Consider the following 21,593-nt stretch of genomic DNA (forward strand, 5'->3'; position numbering starts at 1 on the left):
GAGGGGAGAATCCGTGGTTAATGAAAGTACCACAGATAGATATTCACGGTGAATATTCCTAGTTACATAGTAGGGAGGTGTAACCTTGGGACCACGTGGAATTGCCATGTCACCAACGCGCGCTAGATCGTCGCGAACCACAATCAGGGATCCCTGCCACAATGATCATTCCTGTCGTTCCCGTTCGCAGTGGCTTCGCTTTCGTTCAGGGTAAGGCGAGAGGAGTCTCTTGCACCTGTGCGCAATTGCCATCGCAAAGAATCGTGCGGCGACGTCAGCGATTGGGTGGAAAAGTTGAAGCTGTGCGGCCAAGTCGTTCTATACGACACAGAAAACGGAAAGAATGCAAGCGTCGTTGCAAGAGCTCTCACTCACTATCCGTGCAGGTGCATAATACGCGATCGACTTCGTCAGAATATGCGATACATTTATTCTCAAGGATTTATTGCGGGCGTACGGATCGAGAGAACGCTTCTGCCTTGCTTGATGCTGGATGCACCGAATTGGTTCGCTTTTCTAGTAGTCGGATTTTGTTTTTATAAAGGATATAGATTGTTGATTTGGAAGCTCTTGATAATCTACTTCCGGGTTTGCCATGGAGTCGGATTGTTGTGCAAATTTCGATTAATAATACGGAAGTAAAGCCCAAGTCTTTTGAAATTTGAATACCACGCAAGATGGCGTCGTTTCTTTTAGAACTGGACTGCAAATGTCGTCGAATTGCTGAAAAAAGTATTTCATTAATTAATTAATTAATTGCAGCTGTCGCTGTTCTACTTTCAGTTCTCAGGTTCCGCCTGATTGTAAACACGTTTTGCTTCATTTTTCACCTGAACTATTTCCAAAGTATGGACTCGTCTTGTTTTCATTGGAAATAATCAATTTCGATATTTAGTCCTCCTATTCCTGAACTTAAGTCTTGCATAAAGCCTGCTATTTCTCAAGGTGACGAGTTATTTTCACGTGCGTTCTTTTCACATCGATTCCTAGGATGCTCTTTGAGTATTTATTGCTCGTTGACTTCCAGTCACGACGTGGCGCTCTTGCATTCTATTGGCGTAGATATTTACGTGGGTCTTGTTCACAAAAGGGTGCCAAGTACACGTGCCTTTTCACCTTCAGGCGGATTCTGCGATTTTGAAAGACGAAATTAGACTAGGAGAACTCCTTTCCGCTCCACTAATTAGCGACAGACCAGATGGATTTTTTCCCACGATAGTGGTACCGCACTTTTACTGTAATATTAGTTAAAATGCATTGGGTTTTTAGACTGATGAACATGGGGTCGCTCTTGGCCTAGTCTATTCAAGTCGAGAAAGGTTGATAGACGTTCCATTCGCTTGTTCATTTTGCTAGTTTAGTGTCTAGTATTTGCGAAGCAGTTAGAACAAGACGCGGTGTCTACCAATCGAGAAAACGGGGTACTTTGAATAGAAAGAAAGAGGCGCCCATTATTAATTAATAAATATTTAGGCTTGTGGTACAAAGGTGATACGTCTGGTGACATACAAGTACAAATCACAAGAAAAAATATATATGCACAGTAGTTGATTAATTAATGTTCTACTTAGGAGTTGCTTCGAATTAGTATTGATTGCGATTCGGATTGCGTGAAGTCGGTTCTGATATTCACTAGAGTGTTTGTACATTAATTAATATTATTTTGCCCGTCATGGAAGATTCGTTGTTCGTCAACATGGCAACGGATTCTGTCATCTTTTGCAGAGAAGCTGCTTTGGGTCAGGTACAGGAATCCCAGCCTTGATGAGAACCTTAGTAAGAGTAAAAGTCAATTTTCGTAGTAGTCTCTATACTAGAATTTCTAATAAGGAGTCGAGGAAAAGGAAGGCTCCTGAGGGATCGTATACCCAAAGGCTGTTCAACGATGAAAGGTACGAGTATTCAATTACGCGATTAGTGTAGAAGACTTTGTTTTTCCAGTTTGCTTTGTTCGAAATTACTGGAAGAAGCCGGCGAATTGAATGAGGCCGACGCTCCGGATGACGTCGCTTGGGAAGCAGCTGACGTCATTTATTTCACCCTGGTTAAATGCGCCAAGGCGGGCGTGTCGTTGGCGGACGTCGAAAAAATTGCAAGTGAAAATTGAAAGAGGTAGACGCGCACTAAGTCGATTTACTCGTAGTTGGATCAAAGAGCTTTGAAAGTGAAGAGGAGAAAGGGAGACGCCAAGGAGGAAGTTCGAGAGAGAGAGAGTCGAGCGCATTCAAAACTGTTATTGATTATTTTTGCTTGTTTAGACGGCAGCTCTTCCTCCTCCTCCTCCTCCTCCTACTGCTCCTGCTCTTGAAGATACTCTATCTTGTCACACAATCTACCCCCTGAAACAAGAAGTACTTTTATTGGATACATCGTTTATATGTAGTTTATCAAATGTCTCTCTCTACGTTAGGGAATTTGTGACATTCCCTTGAAATGCTTTGTCTTTTCTGATATGTCCAACAAGGATCGCCTGGCTCTGTGCCAACGTCCCGCTCAGTCTTCGGCGTCATCCGTCTACAACATCGTTGCTCCAATTATGGATGACGTCAAAAAGAGAGGCGATCTCGCTCTAGTCGAATTGACAAAGAAATTTGACAAAGTTGACTTGGAATCGCCCGTCATCGATCTCTCTAAAATATCAATAGTAATTAAAAATCGAATATATGTGCTAGAGTAGTCGATAACGGCAGTATGTAGGAATCGGCTGCCGCGGCTCTTTCGCCTGAAATCAAATCGGCTATAGACAAAGCATGGCACAACGTGCACGTCTTTCACGCAGCGCAACTGGAGGCAAATAACGCAGGGCCCCATAGTCGTACTATCTCCTCACTGTAGCGTCCGTTTAGCCAAAGCCCTTAGTCGTGGAAACGGCGCCCGGAGTCGTTTGCTCGCGCCACGTGCGTTCAATAGAAAAAGTGATTTTTTGCAGAATGTTTGTCGTTTCTTTTATATTCGTTGTTGTTTACCTAAGGTTGGTCTCTATGTTCCTGGTGGTTCGGCTGTTCTTCCTTCAACGGCCATCATGCTCGGCGTTCCCGCCAAAGTGGCGGGATGCCGAGAAATCGTTCTCGCCTCGCCGCCCAATTCCAGTGGCTCCGTTTCGCACGAAATTCTCTACATTGCAAAAAAGATGAACGCAAAGTGCGTTCTTCTTGCCGGCGGAGCGCAAGCCATAGCAGCCATGGCTTACGGGACAAAAACGTGAAATAGTCGAATTCTTGACAATAATACGCCAAGTTTTCTTTTTTAGTGTTCCCAAAGTGGACAAGATTTGCGGTCCTGGAAATCAGTTCGTGACGGCGGCGAAGCTTCTCGTGCAAAACGACGCGTCGGCGTGCGTCAGCATTGACATGCCCGCTGGTCCATCAGAAGTAATGGTAAGTGGCCAAGAGATGCCGTCTATGGTCTAACTCTTATCATCAGGTTATTGCTGATAATACTGCAAGTTCTGAATTTGTTGCCGCTGACTTATTGTCTCAGGCTGAGCACGGTCCCGATAGTCAGGTGAATAAATTACATGCACTTATTGATTTTCGGTAGAAAATATTTTCCAGGTTGTTCTCGTTTCGTATTCTATGACCGACGCAAAAATGAATGACATCGTTTCTGAGTTGAGTCGACAATTGGATGCTCTTCCTCGACGAGACGTGGCCCGACGGTCGATTGCAAAGAGTTTCGTAATGGTGACCTCAAACGCGCGCGACGCTTCGGCTTTTGCCAATATGTACGCTCCGGAACATCTCATCATCAACACTGAGAAACCCGGTATGAATTCCTATATATTTGGGGCACCTCGTCATTTGCTCTACTGCAGGTAATGAGTGGATAGATCTGGTACAGAATGCTGGCTCTCTCTTTCTGGGTCCGTTTTCCACAGAAAGGTACAAATAGTATATTTGATTTTTTCGGGAACTGTATTTTTTTCAGTTGTGGCGACTACGCTTCTGGGACGAATCACACCTTGCCAACGTACGGCTACGCGAGAATGTACAGCGGCGTGTCGACGGCCACGTTTCAGAAGCATTTGACGTCGCAGGTGGTGACCGAGGAAGGAATTGAGAGCATTGGATCAACGGTCTGTGCGCTCGCTTCGCTGGAGGGCCTCGAAGCTCATAGAAGAGCAGTGGAAGTGAGGCAGAAGTTCATGAGCGAGCATAGGACCGCGTGACAGTAAGTCGATTTAGCATAAGCATTTTATCTTTTAGTTGTCGCTAGAAAAAGTAGCGCAATGCACACTGATCTTTTTGGCTAGTTTTATTCTCATTTGCATGTGTCAACAACTCTACGTCAATACGATGCATCATTCCTTACAACTAAAAATTTTTTTGTTTTGAACCGGACGCACAATCACAGTTTTGTTTACGACACCGGATGTTCTGGCTTCGAGGTGATTGTGACAAGATGATGCGCACGTTAACGTATTTGTTTCTGTCTGTGGACAGTAGTGGCGTGTAGTGCGGTCCGAAAGAACGCCAGCGATCGTCCAACATGAGCAGCCACGACGGTAAGCGTCGAAAAAGTCACGCCGTCACCTAACCAGTTTCCACGCAGACGAACAGTCGGCTCAAGAAGACCGACTCCTAATGGACAGCCTATCTCCTCGCCTCCTCCTCCAATCGCGACTCGCTCCGGGCAGTCCGCCCGACGAAACGCCGTCGCCGTCGCCGCCGAACGGTACTCTCTCGCCAAAACGAGGGAATCCGAACAACAGCGCGCTTCGCATTTCGGCGACGGCGACGACGCCGAGTCGACGCGAATCGCTCCGGGCGCCCGAGCCGGCTCAATTGCAGACGAACGCCGTGCGCAACAGTCGCGACTTCTTTCGCGCGTCCGCGTCGTACCCGCTGTCGTCGTCGGGCGACAGTCTCGACACGATCGTACTTCGTCGCACGCGATCGCCTAAGGAACGACGAGACGACGACGACGACGAAGAAAGAGAAGCAGAACATTCGAAACATCGTTTGTCGTCGTCGTCGTCGTCGTTCTCGTCGCCGTTGCCGGAAAAGGGGCGTGGCATTCACGTTCAAGTGCGCGGTGCCGGCGACGGCGAAAACCGGAAATCGCGTGGTTGGTCGGATCCGCCTCATCGCTATAGCAACCACGATGATCCTAGAAGTCGATCGGCGTCCCAGCAGCAACGACACTATCCAGTCAGATCGAAAACTTTTCACGGTATCGAGGATCAGCCGAAGTATGACGTCGACACGCGACGTCGATATTACCAGAAACGACGATCCTGGCAGCCGAACAGCAGCGCGTCAACACACGTGCAAGATCGTCGCGCAGTGCGCCCACTTTCGCTTCGACTCAAGCCGCCAAGTGAGACTACTCTGGAGTCACCTTCGCCGCCGACGGGGCCGCGACGATTGAGTTTGGTGAACATGCACGCGCAGCACGTCGAGGACGACAACAAGAGCGATACGTCGAACGCGGAATCGTCGTCGTTCTGTAGTCGCTTTTGCCGCTGCGTGGCGAAAGCGCGACCGCGCGGACGCGTCGCTTGGTATGCGACGCGTCTCGTCGTCGTTCTTCTGTGCTACGGTGCCGCCTGGGCGATATTCGGCTCTCTCGTTTTGCCGTGCTCCGACGTTTTCGCGTTCATTCTGCTCGTCGTGCTCGCCGCACTTGGCGGCTTTCTCGCGCGAATTATCTATTTGCCGCCGCTCGTCGGCATGCTCATCGCCGGCTTTCTATACGGCAATATTCCCTTGCTCGTCGATTCGTCGGAGAAAGGCAGCTGTGGCGGCGATTCGTCGAATTCGTCGAATTTGACTTCGACGAACGTGACGGTGTGCGGTCATTGTTTCTGTTTGAACCAGGCGTGGTCGTCGGCGTTACGATCCGTCGCGCTCGTCGTCATTTTGAGTCGTGCCGGTCTCGGTTTGAATCCGAGAGCGCTGAAGCGACTCAAGTACGTCGTGCTCCGTCTCGCCTTTCTACCGTGTCTCGCCGAGTCGCTCATCTTCGCAATCGTCAGCCGATTTCTCTTGGATCTGCCTTGGGCTTGGGGATTCACGGCAGGGTAAGGGGTTTGTCGATCTACGCGAGGGTTTATAATCGTTTTGTCTTTTTTAATTGAAAGATTTGTCGTGGCGGCTGTTTCTCCCGCCGTCGTCGTTCCCGGCCTGCTCGATTTGCAAAAGCGAAAGTACGGCGTCGAAAAGGGCATTCCTACCATGGTCATCGCCGCCGCGTCTATCGACGACGTCCTCGCCATCAGCGGATTCGGTATATCGCTCGGACTCGCCTTCTCCGAAGGTCAGTCAAGATCGTGTATTAGGAGTCTCTATAGAAAGAAACCCTTGTCTAAACACCTTCTCTTTCACAAATATTACAGTGGAACCCTTTGAATGATTTTTGCTATCTACACCCTTGCGGGAGTCTAAAATGTTTTCCTATATACTGATCTATTTTTACTCTAGGCAATCTCGTGTTTAATATATTTCGCGGTCCCCTTGAACTCGTTCTCGGTCTCGGCGGCGGGATACTGGTCGGCGTCGTCGCGTGGATTCTTCCCAGCGAAGACATGGTTTGGCTTTTCTTCTGACGTTCACTCGTCGCCCGCAAACGAAGTCCTATTTGTTTTGTCTTTCGGAACTACGCAGTCGACTGGCTTCAAAGCGCGCAACCGGCTTCTGTATTTGCTCGCCTGTGGCCTGTTCGCCGTTTTTGGCAGCCGACAGGTGCACTTCACGGGCGCCGGCGCTCTGGGCGTGCTCGTCGCATCGTTTGTCTGCGCCTACGGCTGGAAAGAGGATAGCGTACGTCTTTTGGCTCTAATCATTTTATTAGAGTTACCTATATGCTTTTTTTGTCTTACACGAAGGTCATTGTCGCCGTGGGCTACAACATGATGTGGCAGCTCGCTCAGCCCATGCTCTTTGGCCTGATCGGCGCAGCTGTCGAAATTAATTGTCTCACTGGCAATGTAGTCGGTATGTAGCAAGTCAAGGCTCTAATAAACAGAAAATGATAATTGCAGCTAGTTTAGTTAATTTTGTACACACTTGAGGGAAATTACTCTGTCGTTTTGTTTAGGTCTGGCTATTGCTTGCATGGTTATTGCTCTTCTCGTTCGTATCGCCGTGTCATATGTTGCCGTATTGGGTCAAGGATTCAGCACGAAGGAAAAGCTGTTTGTTGCCTTGTCTTGGCTTCCAAAAGCAACCGTTCAAGTATCCCTAAATCAACCTCTTTTAGTTGGCCTACTTAACTACTGTACCTCTCTACTTTTATGTGTTGATAGGCAGCTGTTGGATCTATTGCTTACGACACAGCACTGGAACGAAACAATAGCCAGGAGGAAGTCGAATTGGGAAGGACAGTGCTAATAATTGCCTTTCTGGTCATCGTGTGCAGCGCTCCGTTGGGAGCAGCTGCCATCAAATTTTCCGGCCCGAGATTACTCAAAAAGGAATCGGATCAAGAGGAGCCTCAAAGCGACGAAATTCGTTCGCCTAAAATTCGTCTAGCTGACATGGAAGAAGAGGACGGCAACATGGGTATGTTTGACGACGGCGAAGGAGCGGGAGAAGAGGACGTACGGCCGGAGATCGTCGCAGTCATGGGCGAGACGAACGTATGACAGAATAGCATTTTTTTATTTTTCTAAAACCACTACACAGTAGAACAGATTGGGTAGGTTCACAAAGTCACACGTGCCTGAAAATCTGGGAAAAGAGATCCCGTATTCGTATTGCAAGAATCTGTGAAACAGGACCATGTCCGACGAATCGGCGCAGCGGCTCTCTTCGGCGCTGGCGCAGTTCTTTCAAGCGTCGCCCGACGACTACGCCGACGTGGTAAAGTAAGCCCTCCGAGCCCTCGCTTTCGTATATTCGCACGTCTCGCGTTCGCCAGATACGTTGCGACGATGGAGACGGCGGACGACGTCGAAGGCTATCTCGTCGGACTGCTCGGCGACGGAAAGCGCGCCCGACGCATCGTCGACGACGCTCGACGACGCTGGAAGTCGCCGTCGCAACGTCCCGTCGTCGCCGTGGCCGAAACGGAAATGTACGTCAAACCGAAACGCGAAGACGTCGTCTTCATTCGCGGAAAGAAAAAAGATCCGGAAAATTTTCCGCCCGCTGCGCAAGCGCGTCGCCCCGCGCAACCAGTCAGAAAAGAAGAGGAAAAGCGGCGGGAAGTAGTGCCGGAAGTGAAAAGGCAGAAACGTGCCAAATTCCTACCTATTGCGGAAAGCGACGTCATCACTGCTCGAATTCCTGGACGTCACGCGTGTCAGTGTCTCGCTCAACGTCACGAACTCGTGAACAATTGCACGAATTGCGGTCGAATTGTCTGCGTGCAAGAGGGATCGGGACCCTGTCTCTTTTGCGGCACGTGCGTCTATTCGCCGCGCGACCTTCAACTGATTGCAGGTGATACGAAACGCGGACGAAAATTGAGCGAGAAGTTCGCTCGAATGAAGGAGGAAAGGGATGCAGCGTTAGCGAAAGCGATTAAGCACAAGGATAGGCTCATCGAGTTCGATAGGACAAGGTTTAATTAATATAAGCGCTAAAATAATTATTTACAAATCACAAATTATAGCGAGAGGCGGACTAAGGTGATAGACGATGAGATGGACTACTTTGCAAGTGAGACAAATCAGTGGCTGTCGCCCGAGGAGCGTCGCGCACTGAAACAACGCGAAGATGAACTTCGCGAAGTGCGAAAGGGATCGCGTTTGTCGAAGAAAAAGTTCACGCTTGACTTTGCCGGGCGTCGGCTATTGGAAGAGGGAGAAGAAGGTGAGTCATTAAAAAGAGAATGCGTAGCTCACGTAAATTCCTTAATTAACTAAAGCTTCGTATGACTCCGGCTTGTTGGCTGATCTGACTGTCAAGAGAGTGGAGGACATGACAGAAGATCGTCTCGTCGATCCAAACGTTCTTCAGCTTAGACCTAAAGTGGGTTAATTAATAAAATATAAGGATGTTTTCTGAATGGGATGTTTAGTTTCGAGACGGTGGCAGCAAGTTGCCGGCAAAGAAACGAGAAATCGAGTCATCTGAAGCGTCGTCTGGACGGCTTGACAAATTGCAGCGACTTCGAATACAAGATAAAGAATATCTAGAAATGGGAGACGATGGAATGTGCTTGAGCATGCATCAGCCCTGGGCTCTTCTTCTCGTCATGGGCATCAAGAAGTACAGTCACGAGAGATAATATTTATTAATTAAACTCTTTTTCACGTAGACACGAAGGTCGGACGTGGTACACGGCTCATCGTGGGAGACTGTGGATCGCCGCCACAGCAAAAATTCCAAGCGATGATGACATAGCCGAAGTTGAGTCCGAGTACCGAAGACTGCTTGGCAGTGAGAAACAGCACATAACGAATAGTTACACAATGGGGAATACTTGTACATATAGATATTCATTTTCCGGAATCCTATCCTTCTGGCTGTCTTCTCGGCTGCGTTGATGTTGTGGACTGTATGGCTCAAGAAGATTATCGTCAACAGGTAGCATTGCTAAGGAAGGGTCTAGCCTGGGTGTATGATGTTTGTTTTGTAGTTTCTCAACGGTGAATCGAGTTCTCCTTACGTCTTCATCTGTGAAAATGCTCGGGAGCTTGTTGTTCGATTTCCGGTCAAAGGCCAACACAAAATATGTATGTTAGTGGGCGTTATCTTGCGCTATTAATTTTGTATTTTAGGGAAGTTGGACAAAAAGACGCACGAGGCAGCTAAGAAAGGAATAAACCTTACGCTTAGCTGAGAAGAGTTTATTTATTGATTCTGTGCTACCACGTGTTATCTGCACGGCTCCCGTATATGTGTTCGTTGTCAAGGAAGGAGATGAGCCGTTCTAGAAGTGTTTCGGAGCCCGCAGAATCATCGATGGGTCGCCTGTCGTTATTTGATGCGGTTCTCGAACGAAACAGAGCCCTAAATAAGGTGAGGCTTCCCAAACTTTTCGTTTTCGAACTCTCAGACAAAGTTGCACCCACAGAAGTCGCTCGTCCATCGAATCGTTTACCTAGGCCGACTAGGAACGGGTGCAACAGAACGACGTGACTTGGGATGTAAGTGCTAAGGCAAGAAAAAAACGCGAAAACGCAGCAGTTTTCTCTACGCAGCCTTCTCGGAGAAACTGTTCAAGCAGTATCAGCAGAAATACCAAGGAGAGGGAGTCACAGGAATACTACTCATCTATCCTCTTCACTACGTACACGTCGTCGAGGTATGGTATCAATGTTTTACGCGTTATTCAAGCTTCTCTCCACACTAAACTGCCCTAAACTAGACCCCAACTGCTTTGAAGCAGTCCGTAGCACTTTAATGTCAACACGATCTCCACTGGTTCAGTCAGTTATTACATATGCAATCAACAGACGCTGGGCCGTTAGAACGTCTTAGTTAGCTCGTTTGATTCATGGAATCAATCAGTCTCAACGTTCCTTGCGTGCTACTCGTTTTTGGACTAAGTTATATTCATTGTCTTTCTTGAACCAAACAAAGACGTGCGTTCTCCGCAGACATTACGCTGGCTCTATGTCACTGAGTAGACTATATAGACAGGCAATTCGCTCGTAGGAGCCGAGTGGCAAGCCATAATCATGATATGAATTGATGCAAACGAGTTTGCGTCAATTCAGACTAAGCAGTTATCATATGCAGAAGTGGTCTTTATAGTGTACCGCGGATATATTTAACTAGTTGGAGCCTTGGGGCATGGACACTCAATGCTTTTAGCGTTTGCGTTTCATTTTCATTTGTTTTCTTATTAAGTCTTCTTCGGAATTGCTTCATGCTATTATTAGCGATTTGGACAGACGAGAACAGGCCGCAACGTACGGTTGCCTCTGCTGCATGACATGATTACGTGACTCTTTATTCCTAATTGTAGGGGATTGACTCAGCAGTCAAAGATTCTAAGCTTTTCTACAGACATATCCTTGAAGTACACTGAACCTGTATAAAGCGCGAAGGGTTTAGATGATGACTTCCTTGACCTACGTTCCACGTGCCGCAGCGCCTATTCTCCCAGTGGAGTTTTCGCGTCATCACCTTGCCGCAATCGACGCGATCGGACAAGTACACAACAACGGAGCCCATCAGTCAAGTGGTACGTAAAGGGCACCCACTACTGTATTCAAATAGCTAACCCTTGATTTTCATAGGTTGGACAGTGTTTGAGACAGCTGTTGGAGCTTGGAAGCTTCTTAGCAAAAATTCCTAGAGTAATGAATGCAAGCTAATCTGCAGCCTCAATGACAATATTCTACTAGAGTGACCTGGCAAGCACTATGGATCGACTACCAGAAAGAGTACCAGAACTTATGATAACACCCGGTACAACATGCAATTACGTGTGACTTTATGGCGATCTATTTACTTATAGATGTCTTGGAGTATTTGGTTCAGAACTCTGAACTGTGCTCAGCAGGGAAATATGTTTCTGTATATCAATCGCCGTGCAACGTTGTACTCGAGAGCGGTACGTCACTCTTCCTTGTATCAGTATTCGTTTATGCGTTAAATTTATAGAACTCGTTTGGCCAGTTTCAATGAGACTATTTCCTTATACAATCCAAAGTGAATCTGCGTAACTCGTAACTATATCAAAAGCAGTACTATGAATGCGTTTAGGCCTAATCGATACTAGCTGAAGGTACATGGCAACTAAAGTCGTGGGCCTTTTGTGTGAGTCAACTTTGTGTGGGGGGGACTCGCACATCGACAAAGGACTACCTAACCTTATTTTGCATGATCGCGACAACAGTCACAAATCTGCACGCGTCGAAACGATTTTTTACTCGCTTCCTGTCGTTTTTGATTTTGTTAAGGTCTAATGTCCCGTATCAGGAAAAAATGCAACGTCACGCGTTGTTGTTTTCGTTCTCCCACGTCCTGCGCATGTGTGCATCGAATGACCGAAAGAAGGGAGGACTGACGGCGTAAACAAGGCCCAATGGAGGAGCACCTACGACGCGAAGTGATGACGAATCAGCTCAGCTACGTCGCCGGCTGCGCGCTCGACGAAGCGCGACAACTTCTCGTCGCCACCGAGTGGCATTTCGACGTCAGAGTCGCGCGAGATTTTATCCTCCTTCGCTCGCGATTTTTCTATGCTTTCTTTTTTTTGGTTCCAGGCGGCGCTGAGTCTCTATCTACAGGAGGAGACCATTCCGAAGCGAGGACGAAGTGCTGTACGTCAGATACGGGCTCCTTCGCTTTCATTCGAGACTTCACCGCTTCTCTTTCGATCTTCTAGATGGCCGTGCCGGCGAATACGCCCGAAACGCCGCCGTATTTTCCCGAGGCGTTAATGGCGTTCGCCAAATTGCGAGCTAGCGAAAAATCGGGCGGCGGCGGCGCTGATTCGACGCCAAGCGGCGCGAATTCGTCCGGCAGCGGTGGAAGCGGAAGTGGCGGCAGCGCTGGAAATAGCGGCGATGCGAGCGGCTGCGGCGCAACGAAGAGTAAGTGCTGACGACGGCGGAGAAGCCGGGACGTACCCCTTCCGGCCGGCAAAATGACTATTGTGAGTGGAGACCGTGGGTACTTCCGCACTCTCTCGCTCTCTCCCTCTCTCTCTCTCGCACGAATGCACTACGCACACGTGCACGTACGATACCGAAAAACGCCGCCGCCTTTGATTGACTGCATACGTACGTGCAACGTACTCTTACTTGTGGGAAGTGGTGTGATAGATAAAGTCTACTGTTGAGAAATGATATTTTTGACAGTCGGTAAAAATAGTTTGAAGCTGAAATTTAATAATTTGAGTCATTCTTTCAAACCCCAACTGAACTGTTCACTGTTCGTTGAAGCAACCCCGACGCTTTTTTTTGTTCTGATCAAAAGGAATTGTGGAAAGGATTTCCTTTTGATCTTTATCAATTTGCTCCTCCCCTTCGCGTTCTGTGTACCACCTCATGATGACCGTGCAGCGCGTGACTCACATCCGCGCACTGTCTTTGCTATGCCCATTCGTTAAACCCGCGCACGCAATTGACGCAAAAAAATTGTAGATGCACATGAGGCTTCTAAAGGAAGGCGGTTCTAACCAGCTCAAAAGCGTGACCCAGTCAAAGCCGCAACGCGCGGAAAACCGAATCGGCCCCGATGACGCGTTCACGCGCGGTAGGTCATCTGACATTGGTTTCCCCACAGCGTGAACCCCGTAATGATACGATAATGGAATGCGTCTCCGAGAGCCTCTGTATATCGCTACGCGTAAACGGAATCCGTACACGCTCACCGAGACGGACGGACGACCTGCGGCGAAATGTTATTTTCTCTGATTGGTGGGGGCTCCAACGTTGGTGGGCTGTACTTCAGGCTCGCTCTGTGCATTGTGTAGATAGCTAGTAGTGACCGTTTACACTACATTTGATATCCTTGAGGGTCTGTTGAGTTAGGCCGTACTTGGATCCCGTTGTTCGTTGAATAAGCACACCCCGATTGTTGTCATTTTTTACCCCCGGTATCCTTCTCTATCTTCTCGAATCTGGTCACCACCGGAACGAAGCTTGACCTTGGAAATAATTCATTTGCACCCTTTACGTTCTTCCGCGCGTTAGAATGCGTTCTCGTCATTTGAAAGCGCGCCGCGCGGTCCTCGCCGCAGATAGCGGAGGCGGGACACACCTATTCCGGTGCCGGGATATTGACATAGTACGGAACGCCTCCGCACGTGTAGGAGCACGCGTGAGCCCCGGGTTGGGGAGTGTAAGGCGTCGAACCAATTAGCGCCGAGCGATTTCGCCGGGTCCAATGAAAAATGCGCTCGTGCGTAAGCGCGTAGGGCGCAAAGCGGTGACAGGGGGGCATTTGTTTGTCACTAAGGGCACGCGAGACGTGTTGGTCTGGTCATTGAAGTAGGCGGGGTTCGGACAGGATTAGTTCCCTTGTGGTTCGACCTATAAGCGCAGCGTATTTGTTTTGCGCCAAGTCTCTAATTCATGACTTAAATACCGTCACTCCAGCGCCTATCGTCATTCCTACGTGAAGCGAGCCAATCGCCAGGAGCCAAGAGCAACGAGGTGTCACGGCACGCACAACAGAGTGAACAGACACGTTTGCGATGGCAGCACCGAGGCGAAGTAGCAGCACGAGCGACAGCAGCGAGTTGGCGTTTCTCTCATCGTCGTCGCTATTCGGCGCGCCGCCGCCGCCACCGCCACCGGCCTCGACTTGGCTAAACAGCGACGGCGAGAGCGACGGACCGGACGACGACAGCCTCACGAGCCTCAATTGGCTCCAGAGCCTCCACATCGACCTCGATCGCGGATGCGGGACAGACGAGGTGGAGTCGTGCGCTGACGATTTCAAGCCGTCGTTCGCTAAAGTCAACACGCCCACCGCCGCCGTTTCGACGGAGAATTCGTCGATCGATGGAACGTCGACGACAACGACGTCGACGACGACGACGACGATGACGAGTCGCAGTCGCGGCAGCGGCGGCGGCGACGAGATCGACTACGGCAGCAATCCGACCGTGAAGCCACCGTACTCGTATGCAACGCTCATCTGCATGGCCATGAAAGCGACGAATCAAAACAAGATCACGCTCAGTTCCATTTACAAGTGGATTATGGGAAATTTTATGTATTACAGGAAAGCGGATCCAGGTTGGCAGGTAAGCTCGGCCATACTGCCTTTAGGGCTCAGTAATAGGAAGCGGCAACTTTTCCGGTGTGTCCGTGACCTAACACCTCGTTTAATATCCGCAATTGCACGCGCTCATGCGATCGAATCGGTAGCTATGTTAATGCTAAAAAGAAAGCGAGCCAAGTGGATTCGCGTGTAAGCGTGCGTTCTAATTCTTTTTTTCTTTTCTCCTCTGCGCTCGCGCTTAGAATTCGATACGACACAATCTGTCGCTGAACAAGTGCTTCGTCAAAGTGCCGCGAACTAAAGACGATCCCGGTAAAGGCGGCTACTGGAAAATCAATCCGGAATACGAAGACGCCTTCGAAAATGGCGTGTTCAAGCGAAGGCGCCACACGAGCGGCGCCGCGAAAGCGAAAGGCGACCGCGGAGCGGCGTCACTGAAGAACAACGCACGAAAAACGGCGCGACATTCGCACGGAGGGCGCGAACGTGATCGGCATGCCTGGGCCGAGTCGCGGGGAATGACGCCCCCGCCACTACTCTCGACGCATGCCCGAACGTATGGAGGAAAGCGCAAGGCGCCGACGACCGCCGCCTCATCGCGAGCGGCGAAGATCGTCAAAGAGGAGCTCGTCGATTACGTGATGGACGAAGGAAACGGCAGCGGTGCATTTGACGAGCTGGGCGGCGCGTTCAAGGACGATTTCAATTGGTCGTCGTTGCTCGAAGACCAGCGCATGCTCGGCATCACGCCCGAGCTCATGGAACAAGTTCTCTCGTCGTCGACGTCGGGCAGCGGCGCTGCGTGGGAAGCCGCCGAATATCTACCCGATTTTTCGACCAATCGGCGTTCGCGAGAGCGCCACACGACCGCCGCGAGTCCAGTCAGTCCGCCGGCATCCGTTCACTCAGGCGCCGACGGAACAGAAACGCTGGAAAACTATCATCTCGTACAAAGTGGTTCAAGCGCGGATGCGGCTGCGGCTGCGGCTGCGGCTGCAGCTGCTGCCACGGCGCTCGACGTCGATCGTTTCTTTCCCGACGCCGGTTTTCCGCCGTCCCCTCCTCCTACGTGCGATCACCCGTGGTCCGAAGACCGAACGTCGAATCCGTTCGATTTCGATAAGATTCTTCGCGATGGCGGCGCGGCAAACGATCACGTCGAATGGAATTTTCTCTATCAGCTCCCAAACTAACAGTATCCAATTCTGAGGCGTTGGCTCCCCTCCCTTCGTCTCTCCCCACCCCTACGCGCCCTGGGGACGCGGAGGTCTCTCAGCAGGGGATCAGTTCCTGTCTTATTCCGTTCTATTTATCTATTTTCCGTGTCAAGTGTACATACAGTACAAAATTGGCGTGAGTGGAACAACTACTCTATCGCTTGCCCTTCAAGTCCTTTTAGTCGTTCGTAGACGGTGTTTTAGGACACTATTCCATGCACGCACATTGAAAGAAATATTTATTTTGGTATAATTATGATTACACTTGGGCGGCGAGACGCGTGGGCGGCGAAGAAAAAAAAGAGAAGACCCAACGAGAATGACCCCTCCTCAAGAAAACCTCCACGTAGTTCGTTCCTACAGTAGGCCTTCCATTTCTTTCATAAACTGAGCGTACGCCGCGTCTTTCTTTGCGGTCGGACCGGATGCCGTCGTCGTCGTCGCCGTCGCCGCTCGACTTCCTCCATCCGAGGTCGAAGATCGAACTTTCGGCTTCGACGTAGGTCGAGGTTGTTCGCGTCGGATTCTCAGCGACGTCGGCGTAAATTTCGTCACTTCCGCTTGCGTGTCGCGAAGCTGCGGAGCGGCACTGATCGTCGCCTGCTGCTGTTGCTTGGACGGCGGCGGCGAGTTTCTACCAGAAGAAGGTGTCTGAGCTGCCAAGCCACTTCCTGTCAATGCATACCAATGACAACAACGAATAAGTGAATATTCACGTAGGAGGGGACAGTTCCTTTTTAATTAATTAAAATAGCACACCTGGTAGAGGCGGAGGCGGAGCGATTCGCGGCATCCTCGGTGGCGGCATCGAGTGAAAGTCGTACATGAGAGGTTCTGACCGCTGCTGTTGCAGTTGATGGTGCTGCTGCAGAAAAATTCATGAATTAGGATTAGGAAGACCGATGGCGATTCATATCAGAAACACCTTGACTCTCATAAGTTATTCCAATTTTAATCATGCTAAATCGGAAGAACGGACGTAGGGGCTAATGGGATCTCGTCGTTTGCGCATATATCGAAGCGTGAACTCTGAACTTTGCGTCAGCCAATGAGCTGATATGCAAGTATTTATCAGCAAGTCTAATAGGTGGGTTAGCCGGATTGTATCTGGCAATTACCTGACACCAGACGACAATCACGGATAAGTAAGAGCGTAAAAGGGGAAAAGCAATATCTATCCAAAGTGCAATCAATCCCTACCCTCTCTTTTGTCAGTTTAAAAAGCGGTTGGCAAACAGGACGCAAATAGGGAAAAGGGCAAGGGGGAAGGATGTGCACTGACACATAACACTACTGCACACATATATTACCATGTGCGACGGCGGTGGCGGAGCTAGCGGCACATGCAACGCATGTGGCGGCAGCGGATGCGGTCCATCGGGAAAATACGGAAATCTTGGCATGGCCATTTGTGGCGGTGGCGGCGGCGGCGGCGGCATTAGCGGAAGAATGACGGGCTCACTTAATGCACCTGGTGGCGGAGGCGGCGGCGGAGGAGGAAAAGACACGGCAGTGATTCCACCTGTTTTCATCAATTTGTTGGAGACGCTCTCTGATTTGCTGCTCTCCTCGTCGCTCTCCCCTTGAACAGATTCTGCTTCTGAGTCACTGCTGCCGTTGTCCGCGCCCTCCATCGATTCCGCCGCCGCCGCCGCCGCCGCCGTTGTTGTGACAGAAGCGGCGGCAGCGGCTGCTTCCGTGCGAAGAGAAAGCAAAATTGCATGCGGTATCCGTCGCGCACCGTGCGGCGGCGGAACGGGCGGCGGCGGAGGCGGACTGAGAGTCGACTTAGATCTACAGCAGTAGTAGCCGGCTCAAATTTTTCCTCTAACAGATTGGCGCAAACCGACTTTTGACGATGTCCTTCTCGTTCTTGCGGTGGTAGAGGAATGTCTAGCGTGCAAAATCGTTTTACTCCCCTTCCCCTAGGAATTCACAATCTACATGCATTCGTTTACCTGAAGGAAGAGGGATGTCAGGCAAGGAAATGAATTCGTCCAACTCCTGTGACGAGAATTCTTATGTCAGTCGGATGACAGGATGATGAAACCTACCTTAGATTCTAAGAGAAATCTCCATATCAGATAGTATAGTATAGTGACTAGTGATGACTCACCATAAGGATTGCCATGCTCGGCAAGGTACAGTTGTCTCCGTTTTTCTACTTGATCCCAAAGCCTGAAGAAGCGAGAAAAGTGAAAGCTGAGTCAAGCAAGCAAGGATACTCTTAAGTTGTGCACGGGACCTGAATACCGAAAAGCCAACGCCACTACGGAACAAGATTGATTTGGACAGGCCAAAAACAACAGTGAGATACCTTATCTTTACTATCTCTACAGAGTTTGTTTAAAACTACGCGCGACAAGCTTTTAGCTAACCAAAACGCAGGTGTCTATTTTCCTATATCCTTTCACAACATTTTCTATATCACCATTACGGAACTATTTATACTATATGCAGTTGGGGGCAAGCGAGCGGATGTGCCTTACTTCTTCATTTCAACGTAGGCACTCTGGTCGTTCTTCTCCTGCGACACAAAAAAGGGGTACGTGCAGCAAGCACATGAGTACATCATGCCTATAGTACCAAGTATCGCAAGACTCGACTCAGCGACTCGGTGACGCGTCGTCGACGTTCTCTCAGTGCATTTTCATGCGGAACGTCTCCCGTCCCCGCCTTAGATTCTATAGAATGTGATGATACGACCACCATCACCATCACTAAAATTTTAATTAAATAATCCATATCACCAAGCTTGTCGATTTGCTCAAGCTCTTTCAGCATTTCCTTTGGATCCTTATTGCGAAGGGTCGCCTCGCGAACTGCCTGTCGCGTTTTCTTGTTCTGTTTATGACAAGAAATAAAATCAAAAAAAAATTAGAAACTTCCCCATAGTCTATATTTCCTACTCGCACTGATCTACCCCTCTACATTATCTACGTCCTAGTTCTACCTTTTTCAGCTCCTTCTTGCGCTGCTGTTTTCCTGTACACGCGCGAAAGACGGTCAGGAAGAACACAAGCGTTATCTGAACGACGCACTAGCTTGGTCGGCAGGATTCATGTACTTCCCGCTTTTTGTCGTGGCCGTCGATCGTCTACCCATGGCTAAAGCAGTCTTTTTTCACCGCACAAGGTCGTACGCTCCCGGATAAGATACCGCACGGCACAAAAGCGGAAACACGCGAGCACAGAGCCGCAGCCTTTATAGCTACTGGTGTAATATAACAGCAGTTCAATAGAATTTTTTCGCGAAGAAAGCAATTAATAGTTGGTACCTTCACTGATTTATGTGTATCTACATCGATATCAATGTGTCGTTCCCCATTGAATTTAATATTTTTTTCAACGGGCGTTTGCCTTCACCTGCAATCTTCCGAACGACTCGCGACCGCTGTTCCGAACGCCACCGAATCGTCGTCAATCGGAATGGGTTCCTGTATGAGTCTCAATCCCGAGGCTCGCGAGGCGAAGCTCAAATCGGACGAAATCGACCGGGAATTGCAGAGATCGCGACGCGAACGCCAGAACGTTCTCAAGATACTCCTCCTCGGTACAGATAATGAGGGGAATTAGCAGTGTAGTCGCAGCGCCTGGGGGAGCACGAAGACATCCGCTCTATTGTCACTGTCCCCACAGGCGCGGGCGAATCGGGAAAGAGCACGCTCGTCAAGCAGATGAAAATCATTCACGGGGACGGGTTCACCGAGCAGGAATTGATCGGATATCGCGTGAGTATAGCGACGTAGGTCTCGCCTCGCGAATTTTTCTCGCCGCACAGGTGACTATTTGCGATAACGTACTGAGTTCGATGAAGATCGTGCTGAATGGGATGGGCACGTTGCGAATCTCGCTCGATGTCCCGTCGAATAAGGCAAGCCAATCCGAATGCAGCAGGCACTTCAGTCATAGTGGCGCGCGGGGGGCACCGGCGTTCGGTCATACCGCCGGATCCAACTTCCCCCAGTCTGTGTATCCTTAGTCGTCGCGAGTCGCGGTCGCGTTTCGTTGTCACCCTTTTGACGCGGTTTTTCAACGGGGTTCTCACCTCGTCGCCTCCAGCGCGCGGGGTTACGAATCCTCTCGCATCATCGATCGATTTCATCGTATCGTTGCGTTCACAGATTCACGCCGAGACCGTTCTATCGTCCGTCGAACCGCTTCAAATCGACGGTACGATCGATCCGGATGTAGGCGTTGCCCTCCAAGCGCTTTGGACCGACAAGAACGTGCGATACACCGTGTCGAAAGGAAACGAGTTCCAGCTCAACGATTCGGCGCCCTAGTAGGAGAATTCGCTCCCTCGTTCGACGCGCGTCGCTCGCATCGTTTTCTCTCGTAGTTTTTTCGATAATATCGAACGAATTGTGAGCGCGAATTTCTCGCCCACGGTCGAAGACGCGTTGCGCGCGCGCGTTCGCACGACTGGCATAATTGAGACGAATTTTCGCGTCGGTGCCATCACGTACAGGTAGGTCGTGCTAATAATACTGCGGCATTTTTGAACAAAGCCTTTGCAACATACTTCGAGATTCTACAACGTTTAAGTTAACCATTGATAGTCAGATGCTTGTCTCGAGTGATGGATGCATGCGGTCGCATAAAGCCAAAAATAGGGACTGATAGTCTAATGAATGAATGAGAGCACAATTAATTAATCAGACAGTCGTCAATCGATAAATGCTTTTACATAATCATTTGACGCAAGCATGCTAAATTTGCGGTGTGTTTTTGTAGACTGTTTGACGTTGGAGGACAGCGATCGGAACGGAGAAAATGGATTCAGGTTGGGCTGAGACTTCTTGTACACCCATCATACCGGGTAGTCATCCATCTGTTCTTAGTGTTTTGATGACGTAAAAGCTGTCCTATTTGTGTGTGCTCTAAGCGGATATGACATGACCTTGTATGAAGACGGCACGACGGTACGCCAACCCCCTTCCCTCTCCTTATGTCACCAACTTACGATGAAGACAAACCGTAGTGTTCTTATACCTACAGTGCGTGGTTTCTTTAGAATCGGTTGGATGAGAGCCTGACCTTGTTTCAGGCTATATGCAATAATAGGTTTTTTATGAAGACGTCTATGGTTGGTTCCCCAGTCTCTCTTCTCTTATCGAACATAAGCCGTCTTTTTAGGTGCTATTTCTTAATAAAGTCGACCTTTTTCGTCACAAAATTTTAAAAACTGACCGCCAACTGAGACTCTATTTACCCTCTTTCCAAGGTTCTGTACATATTAGTTCGTAAGCAAAGGCTCTATTGGAGCTTCGATGAATAGGTCCTGATCATGACATGGATGCTGCGGCTCGGTTCATACAGAGAGAGTTTCAGGCGAAAAATCACAATCCTAACAAAACCGTGTTCTGTCATTTCACGACAGCGACAGACACGTCTAATATACAGCATGTTTTCTCTGCTGTTCTAGACACAATAGTGAGAGAAAATCTAGAGATAGCTCATCTCATCTAAGTTCAAATGACTTTTGTACAGCGGTAGGACTCATTCTTTTAGTTGCTCACAAACACCTCAGAAAGAGTTTATATAATATAATAATTATATGAGTTTAGAGATTTCAAATCTTAGCATATGCGCAGACCTCTTTAGCGCACTTGCTTCAAAGTCACGCCACGCGGAGGAAAACGCTGTCTTCTGCTTTTGCGGCCGCGTTTGAGATATTTGGTACGTCGTCTCCGTCGCTGATCTTTCGAATGCGACGATGCATCCTCGACGTGAACCGCTCGTTCGCCTTTTCGATAAGAGAAGGAGCCTCATAGATCACCATGCACGTTTTTACACGC

At 49.3% G+C, this 21,593-nt stretch overlaps 7 protein-coding genes across 7 annotated transcripts; 6 read left to right on the forward strand and 1 right to left on the reverse strand.

The window, feature by feature from the left end:
• Positions 1–127: 127 nt before the first annotated feature.
• On the forward strand, positions 128–4,329 carry LOC136183680 (uncharacterized). The gene is made up of 27 exons (XM_065970401.1): positions 128–210; positions 260–386; positions 440–506; positions 552–638; positions 697–732; positions 791–846; positions 896–945; positions 991–1,070; positions 1,123–1,221; positions 1,270–1,319; positions 1,369–1,421; positions 1,474–1,511; positions 1,572–1,615; positions 1,680–1,776; positions 1,831–1,892; positions 1,942–2,092; positions 2,144–2,197; positions 2,259–2,351; positions 2,411–2,644; positions 2,698–2,790; positions 2,847–2,915; positions 2,972–3,201; positions 3,251–3,377; positions 3,424–3,504; positions 3,555–3,765; positions 3,815–3,881; positions 3,928–4,329. Exons 1-27 carry the CDS (start codon positions 162–164, stop codon positions 4,166–4,168), a joined length of 2,646 nt encoding a protein of 881 aa, XP_065826473.1. The 5' UTR covers positions 128–161; the 3' UTR covers positions 4,169–4,329.
• A 92-nt stretch (positions 4,330–4,421) lies between these two features.
• Positions 4,422–7,655, forward strand: LOC136183681 (sodium/hydrogen exchanger 9B2-like). The gene is made up of 8 exons (XM_065970402.1): positions 4,422–4,504; positions 4,552–6,022; positions 6,083–6,258; positions 6,423–6,529; positions 6,606–6,761; positions 6,827–6,935; positions 7,039–7,175; positions 7,247–7,655. Exons 1-8 carry the CDS (start codon positions 4,489–4,491, stop codon positions 7,583–7,585), a joined length of 2,511 nt encoding a protein of 836 aa, XP_065826474.1. The 5' UTR covers positions 4,422–4,488; the 3' UTR covers positions 7,586–7,655.
• A 31-nt stretch (positions 7,656–7,686) lies between these two features.
• On the forward strand, positions 7,687–10,734 carry LOC136183684 (activating signal cointegrator 1-like). The gene is made up of 11 exons (XM_065970403.1): positions 7,687–7,807; positions 7,861–8,505; positions 8,557–8,756; positions 8,812–8,915; positions 8,965–9,155; positions 9,205–9,326; positions 9,382–9,473; positions 9,526–9,622; positions 9,668–9,908; positions 9,964–10,036; positions 10,091–10,734. The coding sequence occupies exons 1-9, from the start codon at positions 7,722–7,724 to the stop codon at positions 9,727–9,729; spliced, it is 1,599 nt and encodes a 532-aa protein (XP_065826475.1). The 5' UTR covers positions 7,687–7,721; the 3' UTR covers positions 9,730–9,908; positions 9,964–10,036; positions 10,091–10,734.
• Positions 10,735–11,558: 824 nt separating this feature from the next.
• LOC136183687 (UBA-like domain-containing protein 1) lies at positions 11,559–12,778 on the forward strand. The gene is made up of 3 exons (XM_065970406.1): positions 11,559–12,036; positions 12,107–12,163; positions 12,229–12,778. Exons 1-3 carry the CDS (start codon positions 11,926–11,928, stop codon positions 12,445–12,447), a joined length of 387 nt encoding a protein of 128 aa, XP_065826478.1. The 5' UTR covers positions 11,559–11,925; the 3' UTR covers positions 12,448–12,778.
• Positions 12,779–13,113: 335 nt separating this feature from the next.
• Positions 13,114–16,057, forward strand: LOC136183685 (forkhead box protein J1-B-like). Its single transcript, XM_065970404.1, has 2 exons — positions 13,114–14,598; positions 14,819–16,057. Exons 1-2 carry the CDS (start codon positions 14,044–14,046, stop codon positions 15,767–15,769), a joined length of 1,506 nt encoding a protein of 501 aa, XP_065826476.1. The 5' UTR covers positions 13,114–14,043; the 3' UTR covers positions 15,770–16,057.
• On the reverse strand, positions 16,016–19,755 carry LOC136200037 (WW domain-binding protein 11-like). Its single transcript, XM_065990363.1, has 13 exons — positions 19,071–19,755; positions 18,835–19,006; positions 18,747–18,778; positions 18,544–18,637; positions 18,380–18,477; positions 18,283–18,320; positions 17,910–17,971; positions 17,848–17,855; positions 17,752–17,797; positions 17,644–17,686; positions 17,104–17,587; positions 16,553–16,658; positions 16,016–16,464 (listed from the first exon to the last, which is right to left on the reverse strand). Exons 2-13 carry the CDS (start codon positions 18,896–18,898, stop codon positions 16,151–16,153), a joined length of 1,389 nt encoding a protein of 462 aa, XP_065846435.1. The 5' UTR covers positions 18,899–19,006; positions 19,071–19,755; the 3' UTR covers positions 16,016–16,150.
• Positions 19,120–21,372, forward strand: LOC136183686 (guanine nucleotide-binding protein G(o) subunit alpha-like). The gene is made up of 10 exons (XM_065970405.1): positions 19,120–19,345; positions 19,432–19,523; positions 19,574–19,666; positions 19,917–20,077; positions 20,135–20,263; positions 20,530–20,578; positions 20,637–20,717; positions 20,810–20,881; positions 20,932–21,019; positions 21,074–21,372. Exons 1-10 carry the CDS (start codon positions 19,222–19,224, stop codon positions 21,262–21,264), a joined length of 1,080 nt encoding a protein of 359 aa, XP_065826477.1. The 5' UTR covers positions 19,120–19,221; the 3' UTR covers positions 21,265–21,372.
• Positions 21,373–21,593: the final 221 nt, after the last annotated feature.

This window comes from Oscarella lobularis, chromosome 2, assembly GCF_947507565.1.
Source record: "Oscarella lobularis chromosome 2, ooOscLobu1.1, whole genome shotgun sequence".
Taxonomy (NCBI): Eukaryota; Metazoa; Porifera; class Homoscleromorpha; order Homosclerophorida; family Oscarellidae; genus Oscarella; species Oscarella lobularis.

Bases quoted from the DNA above. Each gene is read 5' to 3' on its own strand.
- LOC136183680 (XM_065970401.1), top strand. From the start codon at position 162: ATGATCATTCCTGTCGTTCCCGTTCGCAGTGGCTTCGCTTTCGTTCAG. The intron at 733-790 runs GTATTTCATTAA...TTCAGTTCTCAG, and splicing joins TCGTCGAATTGCTGAAAAAA to GTTCCGCCTGATTGTAAACA. The intron at 3,202-3,250 runs GTGAAATAGTCG...TTTCTTTTTTAG, and splicing joins ATGGCTTACGGGACAAAAAC to TGTTCCCAAAGTGGACAAGA.
- LOC136183681 (XM_065970402.1), top strand. The intron at 6,023-6,082 runs GTAAGGGGTTTG...TTTAATTGAAAG, and splicing joins GCTTGGGGATTCACGGCAGG to ATTTGTCGTGGCGGCTGTTT. The intron at 7,176-7,246 runs GTATCCCTAAAT...ATGTGTTGATAG, and splicing joins TTCCAAAAGCAACCGTTCAA to GCAGCTGTTGGATCTATTGC.
- LOC136183684 (XM_065970403.1), top strand. From the start codon at position 7,722: ATGTCCGACGAATCGGCGCAGCGGCTCTCTTCGGCGCTGGCGCAGTTC. The intron at 8,757-8,811 runs GTGAGTCATTAA...AATTAACTAAAG, and splicing joins ATTGGAAGAGGGAGAAGAAG to CTTCGTATGACTCCGGCTTG. The intron at 9,623-9,667 runs GTATGTTAGTGG...TTTGTATTTTAG, and splicing joins CAAAGGCCAACACAAAATAT to GGAAGTTGGACAAAAAGACG.
- LOC136183687 (XM_065970406.1), top strand. From the start codon at position 11,926: ATGGAGGAGCACCTACGACGCGAAGTGATGACGAATCAGCTCAGCTAC. The intron at 12,037-12,106 runs GTCAGAGTCGCG...TTTTGGTTCCAG, and splicing joins CCACCGAGTGGCATTTCGAC to GCGGCGCTGAGTCTCTATCT. The intron at 12,164-12,228 runs GTACGTCAGATA...TCGATCTTCTAG, and splicing joins CGAAGCGAGGACGAAGTGCT to ATGGCCGTGCCGGCGAATAC.
- LOC136183685 (XM_065970404.1), top strand. From the start codon at position 14,044: ATGGCAGCACCGAGGCGAAGTAGCAGCACGAGCGACAGCAGCGAGTTG. The intron at 14,599-14,818 runs GTAAGCTCGGCC...GCTCGCGCTTAG, and splicing joins AAGCGGATCCAGGTTGGCAG to AATTCGATACGACACAATCT.
- LOC136200037 (XM_065990363.1), bottom strand. From the start codon at position 18,898: ATGGGTAGACGATCGACGGCCACGACAAAAAGCGGGAAGTACATGAAT. The intron at 18,321-18,379 runs GTACTATAGGCA...TTTGTGTCGCAG, and splicing joins GTCGAGTCTTGCGATACTTG to GAGAAGAACGACCAGAGTGC. The intron at 17,972-18,282 runs GTAAGGCACATC...TCGCTTCTTCAG, and splicing joins GCCTACGTTGAAATGAAGAA to GCTTTGGGATCAAGTAGAAA.
- LOC136183686 (XM_065970405.1), top strand. From the start codon at position 19,222: ATGGGTTCCTGTATGAGTCTCAATCCCGAGGCTCGCGAGGCGAAGCTC. The intron at 20,078-20,134 runs GTAGGAGAATTC...TTTCTCTCGTAG, and splicing joins CTCAACGATTCGGCGCCCTA to TTTTTTCGATAATATCGAAC. The intron at 20,264-20,529 runs GTAGGTCGTGCT...GTGTTTTTGTAG, and splicing joins GTCGGTGCCATCACGTACAG to ACTGTTTGACGTTGGAGGAC.